The sequence below is a fragment of the Phasianus colchicus genome, chromosome Z (genome assembly GCF_987193195.1).
Source record: "Phasianus colchicus chromosome Z, bPhaCol1.hap1.1, whole genome shotgun sequence".
NCBI classification, from domain to species: domain Eukaryota; kingdom Metazoa; phylum Chordata; class Aves; order Galliformes; family Phasianidae; genus Phasianus; species Phasianus colchicus.
Window position 1 is genome coordinate 67,238,298 of NC_143476.1, and position 15,826 is coordinate 67,254,123.

A 15,826-nucleotide genomic window follows, 5' to 3' on the forward strand; every position below is an offset into this window, starting at 1 on the left:
ATAGAGATGTGCAGACAGATAAATGACATAACCTGCTACCACATTTGTTCTTTTTAGTGGAATTGCAGCTTACATGTAAACTTGGGAGGAGGCAGAAGGTGTGACTAATTTTGCAGCATCAGCTGTAGGAAAATGCCTTTTCCTGCAGGTTCAGAGACTCCCGTGGAGCCAATGTACTCCAGTTTGTAATTAAAGGAGGAGCATTGCAATGAGTTTGACTGAAAAGCCATGTAGTTTAAGGCTTGACCTCCTATTAAAACCTGACAGAACAAAACAGTACTCTTTACCTCCTCTCCTATTCAAAATAAATAAAAAGCATCCAGCCCAAGGGGCATTAACAGAGTAGAGATCAACTTGTGTGTGAAAACACAGGTACAGAAGCAGTGACTGCACTGAATTATTTAGTACAGCCCTCTGGCATGTCCCTAGCCATTAAATTTCACCCTGTTACTGTGTACCAAGGCCAAGGACCTGTGAGACCAAATATCCTTGAAAAGCTGAGGCACTTCCAGTTGTAGAGCAGGAAGAGACCAAGCAAGAGCTGCCTCGGTGAGAAGTTGTTCCCAGGAGTGTGCATGGGGTGAGGGCCTGCAGGGATCTTGAAGGGCAGGTGAGACAAAACCTTTGTTAGGGAATATCTCCAGTAGTACTGGCCCTCCCCTGACCTTTCATTTTCCCTTGAAGGAGCAAACTTCTGTCATCTGTTAGGACATAACTGAATAGTTTATTTTTTGCAGTTTATTTGGGAAATAATTGATATTCTGTATTGAAAGAGGTAGGTGTGTTGATCATCATTAAGAAATTTCTCTGTTAGGGCTTCTGTTCGCAGGGTTGTGCTGGGACTTTGCTAGAAGCATCCTGCAGATTGCAGTCAGAAACCTCAGTCAGCCCCTTTTCTATCGCTATTCTGGCAAGAACTAAGAGCAGTCAGCAGATTGGAGTCCTTAGTGAAGCTGGGGCAGAGCCTTCTGCTGTGCCCAGTGGTTTCTGCGCAAATACTTTCTCTGCACTTCTCACAAAGCTGCCTCATGCTGAGAAAGAGCTCACAAATCTTGGTGTGTAAAGGTCCAGTTGTTTTGAGAACTTCCTGTTCACATGCACAAATGCAGAAGAGTGATTTTTTTCTGCTGGGAATGAGTGAGGTTCTCATGGTGCTGGTGAAATTTTCCCATTGTATATCAGTAGAGGATCTGGCTCTTCTCAAAGCACCATTATGTGCGTATTTAATTTGAATACAGATGTCTGCATGTACACTTCTGGGCAATGCGTAACACTGTTTTGAATATTTCTGTACCATTGCATGCTGTGTCTCCACTCTATGTGGAGTTGCAAGTGTTATTATAGAAATAAAACAAATGAATTATTTCTGTTCCTCCTTATTCTCAATAGTTCAGCTGGGAGAAATGATTTTTCTTTTGTTTAATATGTTATTAGATATACAGATAAAGAGTTAATGCCTACAAAGAAATGTTTGGCCTTTATCTCCCATTTTATTTTCACTTTGCTCCTCCTCTGTAGCCTTGAATTTTATTGTATTGCTTTAAAATATGCCTTAGACTTTCTTAAATAAGTTAGCCATATTTACTGCAGTCTGGCTACAAGAAACTGCCTCGTGAATGTTACAGAAATACCACTGAACGTTAGGAAAGGCACACTTACTACTTTGTCCATGTGATTAATGACTTAGGTAATTTCTTTTGTGTTAAACACCGTTGTTGTATTAACAGTTTCTCTATTGCTGCTTTGTCATCTTATCATCATCACAGAATCATAGAATGGCCTGGGTTGAAAAGGACCACAATGATCATCTAGTTTCAACCCCCTGCTATGTGCAGGGTTGCCAACCACCACTCCAGGCTGCCCAGAGCCACATCCAGCCTGGCCTTGAATGCCTCCAGGGATGTGGCATCCACAGCCTCCTTGGGCAACCTGTTCCAGTACATCACCACCCTGTGTGAAAATCTTCCTCCTAATATCTAACCTAAACCTCCCCTGTCTTAGTTTGAAACCATTCCCCCTTGTCCTATCCACTATCCACTTATGTTAACAGCTGCTCTCCCTCCTGCTTATATGCTCCCTTCAAGTATTGGCTGTTGCAGCTAAGCTTTATTACAAAGATTATTGAGTTTCAGTGGCTGCTCTGTGACACTATCATGCCCCTCCTTTTACCTAAGCACAGTAAAATATATTTTAAAAATTCACCTATATATTTTAAAAATTCACCAAATAGCAAGATTTTATGAAGTGAATCTTTTGAACACTGAAGAAATGTTTTAATGCATTTGTGTTCAGATACAACAAAGCAGACCACCCAGTCTTGTAAAGACTGTGTGAAAGTGAGGCTATTAGTGATTTAGATTCTCACGTCTTTCATGTTGTAGTGTAATAAATTACATTATCTCCTGACCTTATGTTTGGTGCATCACTGTGGGGTCTTGTCTTACAGCTGTTTGAGTTGGACAACGGTTTCAATGCACTGACTTTAATTACCTGAAGTGAATATGATTCTAAAGTAAGACTGCCTGTTACATTGTAGTGGCAGCTGACATGGGGGATAAAAGCCTCCTTACTGTGGGCAACAGATGGTGACTTGCATTCACTTTAAGATGCTGGGACTTGCATTTTTTGGAGAAAAAGAGCCCTTTTATACCTCTGTGCATAGATATTTTCCTTAATGCAAGTGTCTGTGACTGTGAGGTCTGCTTGTCCTTTTGTATTTACAGATAATATTCTTGAAAACACTGTATTCATACACAGTTTCCCAAGCCATTATGTTGCTTATAATAGTTCGTAAAGACATGAGTATGTATGCTAAGTATATCTCAGAACGGAAGTAATTATTTCTATGGTAAAAGACTGCTGGGAACATAGATTTACTCATGCTGTGTATAGAATAGTGTTCAGTTGTTAAATGTTCAGCATTGTCTAGCATGATGGGTTGGGCCTGGCAGACTACTGGAGATGTCGTTCAGCTTTGCTAGAGCTGGTTGCTAGCGAAGAAAGAGATATTATCTAAATGAATTTGGAAAAGAAGAATCTCTACTCAGGTAAAGGGCGGATTAAGAAGGCATGGTGAGGTGTAGCAGGGATCAGATGTCACCATCCCCCATATGCCTGGGTGCTGCCATGCCTCTGTCTCAAAGGTTTTGTACCTCCATTCCCCTCTGCCTTGTGTGAAGTGCCTTGCTGGGATGTTTACCCAGTGCCTTCACACAGCCTTTGTGCAGAACATGGGCAGAGCCTGTCCCTGTTGTCTCTTAAGCACCCTGGAGAAACCAAATAAAAAAATACATCCAAAAAACCTATTTGGTGACTAATAAGTGTAAATCCCATTAAAATCACAGACCTTCCTCATCTTCTTGGTGTTACTGCCAGGGCAGCACTTTCAGTGGTTATGAAAGGTATAATTTTCTTCACAGATTCCAGAGACTTCAAACCTGCCACTCAACTGCTCACGGCTTTAATGTGTTTGAAGTAGGACTGTCATCTCTGTAAATGCCCTCACAGCTGCCACTACAGCTCCTCGAACCTATCCTGTGCCCAGGGCCTGCAAAATCTGCAGGGTGCTGCTTTGTTTTTTCACTTAGGAACCCAGAATAATAGCCTTGGCTATCATTACACAAGTGACAAAACTCTTCATGGTGTGTATGGACGGAGGGTTCTCTCATGCTCTTTAAAGAAAATAACAATGACCAAAAATTTATCAGGTTTTTTTTTTTTTTAATAAATTATTTAATAGGAGATCCATGCAGCACGTCAGATGGTTAACAAGAATTCGCTAACAAGAATCTCCAGTGACTTTTGTGTTAGCTTTTTGCAGTCATGGAGGCTGATGTGGCTCTGAAGTTCTTGGCAGTTACCAGACTAGATATTAATTGAGAGATCTGATACAGTGCAGTGTATAAGTTAAAGCATAGGTATTTGTATTGAGTGTAAATGTAAGTAAAATGCTGGCAAGTTGATCTCAGTAGAAGTGCCACCTGTATGAAAATTTACTTTCCCTACAAGTAATGTATGACAGATTCAGCACTATATAAGCTTGAAGGCGGGGATCTTCCACAGCACTGTCAAGAGAAACCAGCCGTGACGAAGGATTGTTTTATTTTTATTTATTTTTTATTTTTTATTATGCCTGCCGTGGCTGGCTGGTTGGAGTCGTGGCCCCTGCCTGTCTGCCTTGGCTGGCTGGCTGGAGTCGTGGCCCCTTCCTGCCTGCGTTGGCTGGCTGGCTGGAGTCGTGGCCCCTTCCTGCCTGCGTTGGCTGGCTGGCTGGAGTCGTGGCCCCTGCCTGCCTGCGTTGGCTGGCGGCTGGAGTCATGGCCCCTTCCTGCCTGCCTTAGCAGGATGGCTGGAGTCGTGGCCCCTTCCTGCCTGCGTTGGCTGGCTGGCTGGAGTCGTGGCCCCGTCCTGCCTGCCTTGGCTGGCTGGCTGGAGTCGTGGCCCCTTCCTGCCTACCTTGGCTGGCTGGCTGGAGTCGTGGCCCCTTCCTTCCTGCGTTGGCTGGCTGGTTGGTGTCGTGGCCCCTTCCTGCCTACCTTGGCTGGCTGGTTGGAGTCATGGCTCCTTCCTGCCTGCGTTGGCTGGCTGGCTGGAGTCATGGCCCCTTCCTGCCTACCTTGGCTGGCTGGCTGGAGTCGTGGCCCCTTCCTGCCTGCGTTGGCTGGCTGGCTGGAGTCGTGGCCCCTTCCTGCCTGTGTTGGCAGGCTGGCTGGAGTCGTGGCCCCTTCCTGCCTGCCTTGGCTGGCTGGCTGGAGTCGTGGCCCCTTCCTGCCTGCGTTGGCTGGCTGGCTGGAGTCGTGGCCTCTTCCTGCCTGCGTTGGCTGGCTGGCTGGAGTCATGGCCCCTTCCTGCCTGCGTTGGCTGGCTGGCTGGAGTCATGGCCCCTGCCTGCCTACCTTGGCTGGCTGGCTGGAGTCGTGGCCCCTTCCTGCCTGCGTTGGCTGGCTGGCTGGAGTCATGGCCCCTGCCTGCCTACCTTGGCTGGCTGGCTGGAGTCGTGGCCCCTTCCTTCCTGCGTTGGCTGGCTGGCTGGAGTCGTGGCCCCTTCCTTCCTGCGTTGGCTGGCTGGCTGGAGTCGTGGCCCCTTCCTTCCTGCGTTGGCTGGCTGGCTGGAGTCGTGGCCCCTTCCTGCCTGCGTTGGCTGGCTGGCTGGAGTCGTGGCCCCTTCCTTCCTGCGTTGGCTGGCTGGCTGGAGTCGTGGCCCCGTCCTGCCTGCCTTGGCTGGCTGGCTGGAGTCATGGCCCCTTCCTGCCTGCCTTGGCTGGCTGGCTGGAGTTATGGCCCCTGCCTGTCTGTCTTTATTGGCTGGCTCTGTTGCATCACAGCTGGCGTTCTGTTGTTAAGGTTCTGGTATTTATAGCTGTTGGCGGGAAGGTGGCTCTTGACATCACAAAACCATGGCAGTGCATCCCTAGGAATGTCCCTTGGCAACAAAAACACGGCTGTATTGGGTGACTGGTTTCTTTGTCCTGACAGTCGCCCTATTTGTCACCACTGGGATTCTGTGGGGCTCCATTTTAAGGCCATTACTCCTTATTGTTTTTACTGTTGACTCCAATAAAGATCTGGAGATAGTATCAATCAATTTGTGAATGATGCTAAGCTGGGAGGAGTTTTGATCTCCTTGAGGGTAGAGAGGCCTTGCACCGAGATCTGGACAAGATGAGGGTGGTCCCCATCTGCACAGAGAAGAGCTAGTGCTGGGTTCTGCACCTGGGATAGGGTGCCCCTGGCTGTGTGTGCAGACATTGGTGGTGAGGGGCTGGAGCGCAGCCTGGCAAAAAGGGATCTGGTTTGATGGCAAGCTGAATCTGAGCCGGCAGTGCGCCCTGGCAGTCAGAAGGTCAACCGTAGCTGGGGGGCGTCAGGCCCAACACTGCCAGGCGAGGGAAGCGGCTGTGCCGCTCTGCTCTGCGCTGTGCGGCCTCACCTCCAGCGCTGGGTGCAGGTGTGGGTGCCACTACGTAGGATGCTATTAGAGAGTGCCCAAAGGAGGGCTGCAGAGATGGGGAAGGATCTGGGGGCGCAGTGTTTGAGGAGCGGCTGAGGCCCCTCGGTGTGCTCAGCCCGGAGCAGAGCAGCTTGAGGGCGGCACTCCTGGCGGCTGCAGCTCCTCACAGGGAGCGGAGGGCAGCGCTGAGCTGTGCTGCCTGGGGACAGCGACAGGGCCCGAGGGAACGGCATGGAGCTGTGCCAGGGGAGGGCAGCTGGGGCTTAGGGAAAGGGTCTGCGCCAGGGCGGTGGCATGGAATGGGCTTCCAGGAGCAGTGGGCACGGCCCCGAGCTGCTGCAGCTGGAGGACTGTCTGCATTTGGGTGGTCTGTTGTGGAGTGAGGGGTTGGACTCGATGATCCTTGTGGGTCCCTTCCAACTTGGGATACTCATAGAATCATAGAATCATGAATGGCCTGGGTTGAAAAGAACCTCAAAGATCATCTAGTTTCAGCCGCCCTGCTATATGCAGGATCGTCAACCACTAGACTAGGCTGCCCAAAGCCACGTCCAACCTGGCCTTGAATGCCTCCAGGGATGGGGCATCCACAACCTCCTCGGGCAACCTGTTCCAGTGCATCACCATCCTCTGTGTGAAAATCTTCCTCCTAATATCTAACCTAAACCTCTCAGTTTAAGACCATTCTCCCTTGTCCTATCACTATCCACCCTTGTCAACAGCTGATCCCCCTCCTGCTTCAACGCTTCCTTCAAGTACTGGAAGGCCACAATGAGGTCTCCCCCTCTTGGAGCCTTCTCTTCTCCAAGCTAAACAAGCCCAGTTCCCTCAACCCATCCTCATAGGAGAGGTGCTCCAGTCCTCTGATCATCTTAGTGGCCCTCCTCTGAACCCACTCCACGAGCTCCACATCCTTCTTGTGCTGGGGGCCCCATGTCTGGACGCAGTACTGCAGATGAGGCCTCACAGGAGCTGAGTAGAGAGGGAGAATCACATCCCTTCCCCTGCTGGCCACTCCTTTTTTACTGCAGCCCAGGATTTAGCTGGCCTTCCAGTTGGTCTGCACACTAAAAAAGGCTGTTCTTTGCTCTAACGTTGCAATATGGACTGGGAAGCAGTGGAGCAAGAGCTTTTACAGGATTCAGTAGTAATGCAAGTGAATGCATATTTTCCAAGAATGCTGGAGTTTCTTGTGGAGCTTCTGGTGTTGTGCTGTGCTGTTGCTTACTTAGGAAAGATGTTAAAGGGTAGTGTGAGGGTTCTGGGTTTCTGCCTTCTTGAGCGTATGCTGTGTGTGCTGCGAAGTAGAAAGAAATCAAGCTGGTACATCTCTTTGAAGCTGTTTGCTGCTTTCTAATGCTTTAACATCTGCTAAAACAAAACAAGACAAAACAAAAACAAACAAATAGCAAGACAAAAAGCACCAAAGTAATTGTGGGTTTGAAATTTTGTTTTACTTACAACATACATATATTGGTAGTCCTTCCAGGTTGTTTTTTATATGGCCTAGGATACCCTGTTGAAGCGTTTTTTTTTTTTTCTCCTGATAAAGCTGTCTACTAACCAGTGGCTTCCCCAGAAGTGACCAGTGTCGGTACTTGTCTTCCTCAGGAGATATTTTTTACCACAGATTTGTTCTATGAGTTGATTGAAATTGTGGAAAAAAACATTTAGCTGATTCTGTGATACTGACAGCTCTCAGTAAGGCACTGGCTTGCCGGGTATAGAGCTTGGCAAAGTCAATGCCCTTGAATGTCTGTTTAAATACAGTTAAATAAATGATCAAACTTAGAAAAACTGGGTGCAAAGAGCTAAATAAGTGGACAGATTTTCTTCTCATCTCTTCTCCCTGAAGAGGCTTGTGTCATTCTGTCTTGAGCTGGATGAATCTTCTGCCCTTTCCTGTGGCAATATGAAGGAGCCTCATTCCCCTCCTCAGCTGTTTCTACCTAGGGATTTTCAGGAGTTGGCTGATGATGATCTTTGAAGGAAAGAACAGTTCTGGTAACAAAGTTGGCTTCACACAGATGAAACAACAGCATGCTAGTTGCAATGCTCTCTTGCTGCTTAGGCACACACTGATATACCCCTTATAGCAGCAATAAAAACATCTTCTAAATTCAGTGATATTAAAGTTTGGTGATACTCTTGTTATCATGTGTGCAATTACTGAACCTCTGCCAGCAAAATCTGGAAGAAAGAAGAGGAGGAAAGTGAGACTTATCTGCTAAATAGACACAATTGTGCCAGCACTGCATATGGACTGTGGGTGCAGTCGTCTCTGTCAGGCACATGTAATACTGTCTAGCTGCATGTCAGTCCTTTTTTTTCTTTATTGTATGTGTGAATATGCAAGGATACAAACTATCTGCTATACATACAACATCTGTGATCATTATATTAACAATAAAATAATTGCACTAAAATATTTAAAAGATTTTTCAAAAATAGGAAAGGAGTTGATCAAACATAGTATGAAATTCTCGCACTCAATCCTGTGAGTTCCCTTTCCACTGCAGCCCATAGATCACTGATGCTATTAACTGAACTAATGCTTTATACTCAAACCCACCATTAAGTACACATAATTCTAAATTAAAAGAAGACTGAAGTAAAGGAAGAGGTGCTTAAGTATTAAAGTTTAAATGTGACATTAGCTTCCTTTTGAAGACTGCAGTTCAGAGGGGAGGATAAGGAGGGCTGGCATACGACATAGCAGGGTGGGATGAGTGCTTTGTACAGCAGTAGGAGGCTGTGAGAGGGTTAGAAGGGAAGATGTAAACATACCAAGGTGAGAATAAAAGAGAGATTTTGAAACTAGAGAAAAAAACACAGTGGCCTGAACAACAAACCTAAAGTGAAACAGTAATGTTTTAGAAAGGGCAGTAAAAACAAAGGCTATGAAATTAACCATTTTGATATGAGGATGTCTAAAGATGGGATGGATGTGATGGCAAATGGGAAGTGCTGAAGATGACAGGAACTTGTATTTTGAGAAATAACTGATCCAGCATCAAGAATTATGTAGCTTAGTATTCCACTATGAAAGTATTTATCTTTGAGATCTGTCTGGCAGTAGATGGTTTAATCCTCTTTTTGAATCACATGGGATTTTCCATTTCATTTGGAAAATTCATTTTTGCCTTTCTTCCCTAAAATCTTTCCTTTAATTACTAGTAATTCTTATTCTGGAGAGTTGTAAGGTATGGATTACGAAAAAATCATTTTTGTACCCTCATGAGCTTTCTGCCTTATTCCCTATGTTTTTTCCCTCCACACTTCGTAAGATATGGAGTTGTGAAACTGTAAATAGTAAGCAATATGATTAGTGTTTCTTAAGCATTCCTCTCTCTCTATTGAGTCTAAATTGACATTTTTTATTTTAAGGATCACTGTAAGACAACAGCTTCAATTTGAGCTTGATTTTTTTTTTTTTAATTTAAAGAAAAGACTCATAAAATGAGAAATGCTGCCACAGAATATTTCCCTTATTGCTTGCAATTGGTGCAGTGTGACAGCTGACTAGTTCTGCAAGTGGATGCAGAGGTGGTCTGTATGTGATGGTCCAAGTGGAAGAAAGCAGTGTGCTCCTGTGCACCAGGCTGCTCACAGCAGAGCTCATACTGGAGTAATCCTTGGTGCAACCCAACCTGAGTTATGTCTGGGATTTATTCTGTTTCTATATTCCTACAGTAGCCATCCAGGGTATTATTCAACTGATAAAAAAGGCTGATTGCACCTAACATAAAAAAATGAAATAATTTTTAAAAAGGATGGTAAATTACAAATATTAGTAGAAGTAAGAGAAGCAATTATGTGTATAACAGCTTAAAAACCAAAAAGAATTAGGAGAAAATGCTTGGCAGTTATAGTAGCACTTCAGGCTGAAAAGAGATGCATGTCAGATTCTGGGATGACAGGCATATTTGCTTTCAGCATGCAGCGCTGAAAGTGGTATGCATTGAACCTTGCAAGAACAGTCCTATTTAAGGAAGATTTTGTGTGACTGAAAGTCATTTCTGCCACTTCAGCCCCATACAGTCATTCGTAATGTAAAGGAAAAAAAAATCAGGATTAGTGTTGTTTGGAGTGACAAGGGAGAATCCTTAGGAAACGTGGTTGAAGATGAGGTGTTTCAGGGGACACCACGGTCTCGCTGCAGAGAGGTGAGCACGCAGACCATGGGAAGTACTGTGCACTGCTGCAGGATGCTGGTGGCTATGGGGATGATGAAACAGCCGAGTGCTTCTTTTTCCAAAGCCATGAGAAGTTATTCAGCATGTTTGAGCAAAGAGACTCATTTGTTGTATAATGAATGCGGGAAGGAGCCTGGTGCCTTTCAGAGCAGTCGGCTGTAACTGTGCCTTTCAGCCATGGAAATTCTATGGTGCCCAGTGTGCTTTGATGCTGACTTCTAGCACGCTGCTCTTTGTGGGCGATAGAGTTCATTCTGTGGTAACTGCATAGAGTAGGGGTGGCATAGTTTGGAAGAAAAAAAGGGTGAAATAGTCTTCTGCATTATGTTTTCTGGAAAGCTCCTGTTCAGACAGTTATGGACCAACCGTGGCAGTCAGGAGCAGTGTTGAAGCAAGCTGTCCTCCACCTTGAGGAAATACGGCTTCATCTGAATTTCCTCCTGTAGACATGTCAGACACTTCTTATTGTTTGGTGCTTCTCAGATCCTTTTCCTGCTTTTTTTTTTTTTTTTTTTTTTTTTTTGAAGCCATTGTATGACAGGTTTTTCTTGGCTGTTGCTCTATTTACTCTAAAGAAAACAAAATATTGAAAAACAACACACTTGGGCAACTGGGAACTACCATTGGTAGAATTACATCAGTACTATTGTTTTTGTAATTCAAGTCTAAAGTATTTCAAGCACTTCTGATTTTAATTCTTTAATTCTTTTTTTTTAACACAAAGGATGCTTTTGTAAATAGCAAAATACTCAGACACATTGATTTGCTTGCTCTGAGGTATTTTTAATTAAGATTCACATATATTTGCATAGATCAAGATGAAAGGAATTGGGTAAAAGACATTGTTTAAGGCAAATTTTTACATCACTTTTGCTTGTACAGGCATAAAAACAGTGTTATTTTCAAAGTGGAAGTAAAAAACTGCAGGTTCTGTGTAGTACTGCTGAAGAGGTTGTGGTAAGATTGCAACAGGAGAATATAATCATGGATTTGTTGGAGATGGGAAAGTTCCTGGATGTTTATGAAAGCTAATTCATTTTTCAGGGACAGGTGACTATAAGTGCAAAATTTGACAAAGGCATTCACCTCCCGGAAGATGCTGAGTTCTACTTCATTTATGATGGATCCATGAAGAGGCACATAATGTTTGCTGAGCGTATTGGTGACAATGCTCTTCAGTCCCTTGTTCCAGGTGAGCGCTATTTGTGTTTCATGTCTTAGCAATACCCCAGCCCCCTTCCAAAGCTGGGTACAACTGGATGTTTTGAGTAAATGTGTTTTATGGCTTTATAGTGAATGTAGGAACTGAGCGATGGCCCACTGGATGCAGGCTGTGTTTGAGTGGCTGCAGGTGGTGCTGCCATTCATAGTTGTCTGCTCTGACATGGTGTCAGGCAAAGATGGGAGCAAAGATGGTTGGGTATGCATGAAGGTGCATTTTCAGGCATGGCATAATTTTTAGTGTGACTTACTTAATTCTATTTGACAAATCCAGCCTATAGTTTGCCTCTTGCCATTTTGCCATCACTGCAGAAGTCTGTGCTTTCTTTTGCGGCAGCAGTCAGCCTGGCTTGCAGGGCTCACCTGGCAGCTGCCCAGGTTCTTGAAGCTCTATGGAGCCATGGAGAGAATTGCCCAGGGGTGCCTTGCTGCGAGAGGGGGATGTGGGTTCCCTCACAGCCAGGTCTGCCTTGGCATTGTCCCCCTTGTTGGTGTGGTGTAAACCCTGGCTATTGTCTTTACTACTTGCTTTGTGTCCTGTTTGTGGGAGTAGGTGGCTATAAACGTAGTGTACTTACGTGTAGGCTCTGCTTGTTGTTTGTCCTTGTTTTCTAAGGGAGATTCAGAGTGTGAAAGTAACTGGCACACTATCTAGTAACTAATACAAAAAGGAAACGTTTGCCGCAGATATGTGGTGGTTGCTTGAGTTGGTAAGTAGTAGATGTTATCTGATGGAAAATACAGTGCTAGGTGCTCAAAGGGTAGCAAAGCCATTTTTTTGAAAGGCCTGAAATGGCACTGCCACATGATTACTTCTCAGGTAGAAATAAAAACAAGAAGCAAAAGACAGTGCTTAATCCTCTGCCTGATCTCAACAGAAGCCATCAGCAGATGAAAATGAAGAGGTTAAAGTATATCCCTAGTATAGTTGGTGTTTTATAGTGGCCAAATTAAACATAAGAGAATGCATGGCATTTCAGAAACAGCTCCAGATGTGGTAAGCACGTTCTGGCTTCAGCAGCTAAAGGATTGCCTAAATACTTAGAGTTCTGGGGCCTGTTTTGTGATGTCTAGGTTTACACACGTAGTACCTCATGGTTACCTCTCCAGTGGGAGCTGTATGTACAGTGTGCACTGCTTGTAGATGTGTGATATCTGTCCCTGATGAAATGGCAGAGAAGGAGGAAAGATGTGTGATGTATGTAAGGTTTTTGAGTGGGAGACTCCCTTGGGCTTTAAGGGTCCTGATTGTAAGTTAGACTGTTGATACAGCATTTAATCAAGTCTGTTTACGGTACAAACCATGCGTTTGTTAAGAGCATGCTGGGTGAGGGTGTTAATAAATAGATAATTCCTTAGAGTTTGTGTTGCGGGCTACAGTGATATATTTTATTGATATCTTGTTTTTCATAATTCTTAACCAAAAATTTTTCTGTTTTTGTTTGTGGCATTTCCCTCTGGTCATGTTATCTCATATTCTGTTGTGATGAAGAACCTTCACCTAGAAAAACTGCCTTTACAATGAACTGTCAGTAAACCAGGGAGCCTGGCTGTTCAGATCCAAGCTGATCACAAAAAAATGTTTGGTGGATGCCCTAAAACAAGTTGATGTAGGGAAGAATGAAGATGTTATTGATCCTCTATCAGAGAGGACTGAAAAGGAGGAAAAACTAATGTATTTCCTAAACAATAACAGTTTTAATGATTACTTTATGTTGTGATTTTAGGCCATGGATGCCAGGAAGCAGTCTCTGTCTCTGTGTTAATGTACGCAAGGGGATCCTCACCTGTGGCCCTTGGCAGCTGTCCTGTCACTTACAGGGAGAACTTGTCTTGCAAGTTGTCTCGTTTTCTGGTCAGTCACACAGAATGTGTTAGTGCCACGAGTCACAAGGTGCTACTGGATAAATTTGGGCTAACAGTAAAAGATCTGCAGTCCCTGGATACTGATTTGACGATGGCCATTGCTCACGAAGAATTGCCATCAACGTGGAGCGTCCTCGGAAGCTGCTATGATGGAGGTAATATTTTATTTATTGTTGAGTTGGAAGGCTTCTAGTGATGGCTTGCTGCAGAGGTTCCCAGCCCTTCTGCTTTATTTTGTGGTTATGATGATAAAATATTAAGTATGAGAGTAGTAGTCAGAGATTTGTGCCCAGAAGTTTGAGAAGGATAATACTAGATATTGTAACTCAGTTTCTTTAGAAGATTTCTGTACCTTGACTCACTGTGGAAGAAGTTCTTCTTATGAATAGACATCACCTTTACAAGGTTTAAATGCTGTCAGTTTTAAAAACATAAACAAAAATTGTAGTAGTGGAGTTTCTCCACCATTATTCCTATCAAGTGATATGTTTTAATTGTGAAAAGAAAAAGGAGACAAAATACACGTCCCTAAAACAGAATTATGTGTTGCTATAGGTCTTTGCATATGTAAAGTAAATGTATTGTTTATCACAGTTCTGTCAGTATCTATCCTTTATTTTACAACTTTGATCATTCTGAGGCAGAATATCATTTAACAAATTTTGTGGCTTTTTTTTTTTTTATAGGAAATGGAAGGAAAATATAAATGAAACCCTACATTAGGGAATGCTATTGTAATGTAACAAAATCAGGTGAAATTTGCTCCGTTTTATGTTTCATTGCAAACTTCAGGCTGCAGTTAGGTTTTGCTGAAGAGTATAATTTTTTTTGCAGACTGAGCTGATTTATAGCTGAGGTTGGAAACAGTGTTAAACTTGATGGCTACACATGTTTTTCATTGAAAATTTGGTACTTTTGGCTGTTTTCCTGTTAGTACTTTAAATTGCTGGAAGTTGGAAGACAGGCAGTTTCCATATGAGCCAAAGTAAAAGAGAGATTGATGCAAGCTTTTGGGAACTAAAAAACACAGTGCTTAGCCCATTTCTTTGGGTGAGGTATTTTTTCCTGTCTTAAATCTTCCTAATTCTTAATGACAGGTATCTTGAAATCTGCTACCTTCCTCAGGAGAAGGATGGATTTTGTCTGTCTGCTGTAAACAGCTCTGTCAAAAGATATAAAAACAAATACAGAGCCTCACTAAAGTATTGGCTTGACATTGACTTTACTTGTTTCATTTTGGTGTGTAGTAAATATTTGTTCATATTGCTCAATGGCTGGAGTGACTGTTGGAGCAATGAAGACCTTGATTGAAAGCCTGAAGAAATCAGATGTAGTTTTTCACATACTTTGCTAAGCTTTTCATCAAAATGACCTGAAGTCTGGCCAAGAAGTATCATCAGGATACCACAGCTAATTAGAGACGTTCAGGCAAAGCTAGCTGCCTACCTGGGAAGTTTCTATGGGGTGTATGGTAGGTCTGGTGTACAGCCAGTACTAAACAGAGCTCTGCCGGGGCAAATGATATATGGATGCATGATTTTTGAGCCTTTAGTTATGCTAGTTGTTAAAAGCATGCTGACTCAGTGGTCGTTCCAACCTCTCTTGGGGGAGTATGTGTTTAACTGAGGGGTCACGTTGACATTCATACCTTATTCATTGCTGATAAATGAAGCAGGAATTTTTGGTCAGGATTTGTGCAGCACAGTAAATATACTGTGGTAGGATTATGTTGGTACCACAGAGAAGACTGAGGCTGAACCAGGACAATGGATTCTGGCCTTTGGGATGAGTTTGCTGTGCCTGTGGTAATGCTGGTAGTTGGTGGAGAGTCTTCCAGACCCAGGGAAAATAAGTCTTAACTCTTGGCCTTTTGGGCCATGTTTCTGCAGGGTTCTTAAAGTGCATTTCTTGAAAGAGTGGCCTGGGTAGCACAAATATCTGATTATGGCCCTGAACAGAAATAAAACAAGATGCTGTCTCAGTATGCATACAGACAACTTGGTAGGAGGGCATCTCACCTTCAGTAATTGATTATTCAGCATTTTACTTCAAAAATCTCTGCATAGATCTTTTCAAATAATTATTAATATTTTTTCTGTTTGGTCATTCAGTTCATCTTTTTTGGTCTGTATAACCTTTTGTCATCTCCTGAATCCTTTATTTTCTGAAAGCATATTTTTCCTTTGTCTCATAGCCAGATTCTCTTTAACCTGAGCCTTAGAAGCACTGACTCATGTTGCACATCCTCACCGTCCCTGTCCCACTTTTTTTGTCCCAAAATCATGGGTTGCATGTGGTTGAGCAAGCCCTGTGCATGCTGGAAGAGTAGCAGGAGCCCATACAACTTTTAGCCCTGAACGTTCCATAATGTCTTGGCACCTGACGATGTCTGGATATTTCTTTCAGAATTGATATTCTGATAGATTTTGGGTGGCACGGCCCATCACTGTCTCAGATCTCATGCCCATGAGACTAAATTGCTGTTGATTCTTTCAGTTTTCAAAGCTACTGGGCTATTTTTATTACAAAAAATTACTTCTGAATGACATACTGTTTGAGGAAATTGTTGTACCATCTGGTGTTTTTGGACCTG

At 43.7% G+C, this 15,826-nt stretch overlaps 1 protein-coding gene across 8 annotated transcripts in view; it reads left to right on the forward strand.

Moving 5' to 3' along the window:
- The window catches only part of ARHGEF28 (Rho guanine nucleotide exchange factor 28), a 157,460-nt gene that overhangs the window by 17,991 nt on the left and 123,643 nt on the right, over window positions 1–15,826 (forward strand). For all 8 annotated transcript variants that reach the window (XR_016462146.1, XR_016462144.1, XR_016462145.1 and 5 more), the window contains exons 3-4: window positions 11,191–11,338; window positions 13,095–13,388. Coding sequence is in view for 3 of the 8 variants with exons in the window: in XM_031602590.2 (XP_031458450.2) it covers window positions 11,191–11,338; window positions 13,095–13,388 (442 nt within the window). In the remaining 5 variants the exon portion in view is untranslated. The remainder of the gene's footprint in view (window positions 1–11,190; window positions 11,339–13,094; window positions 13,389–15,826) is intronic.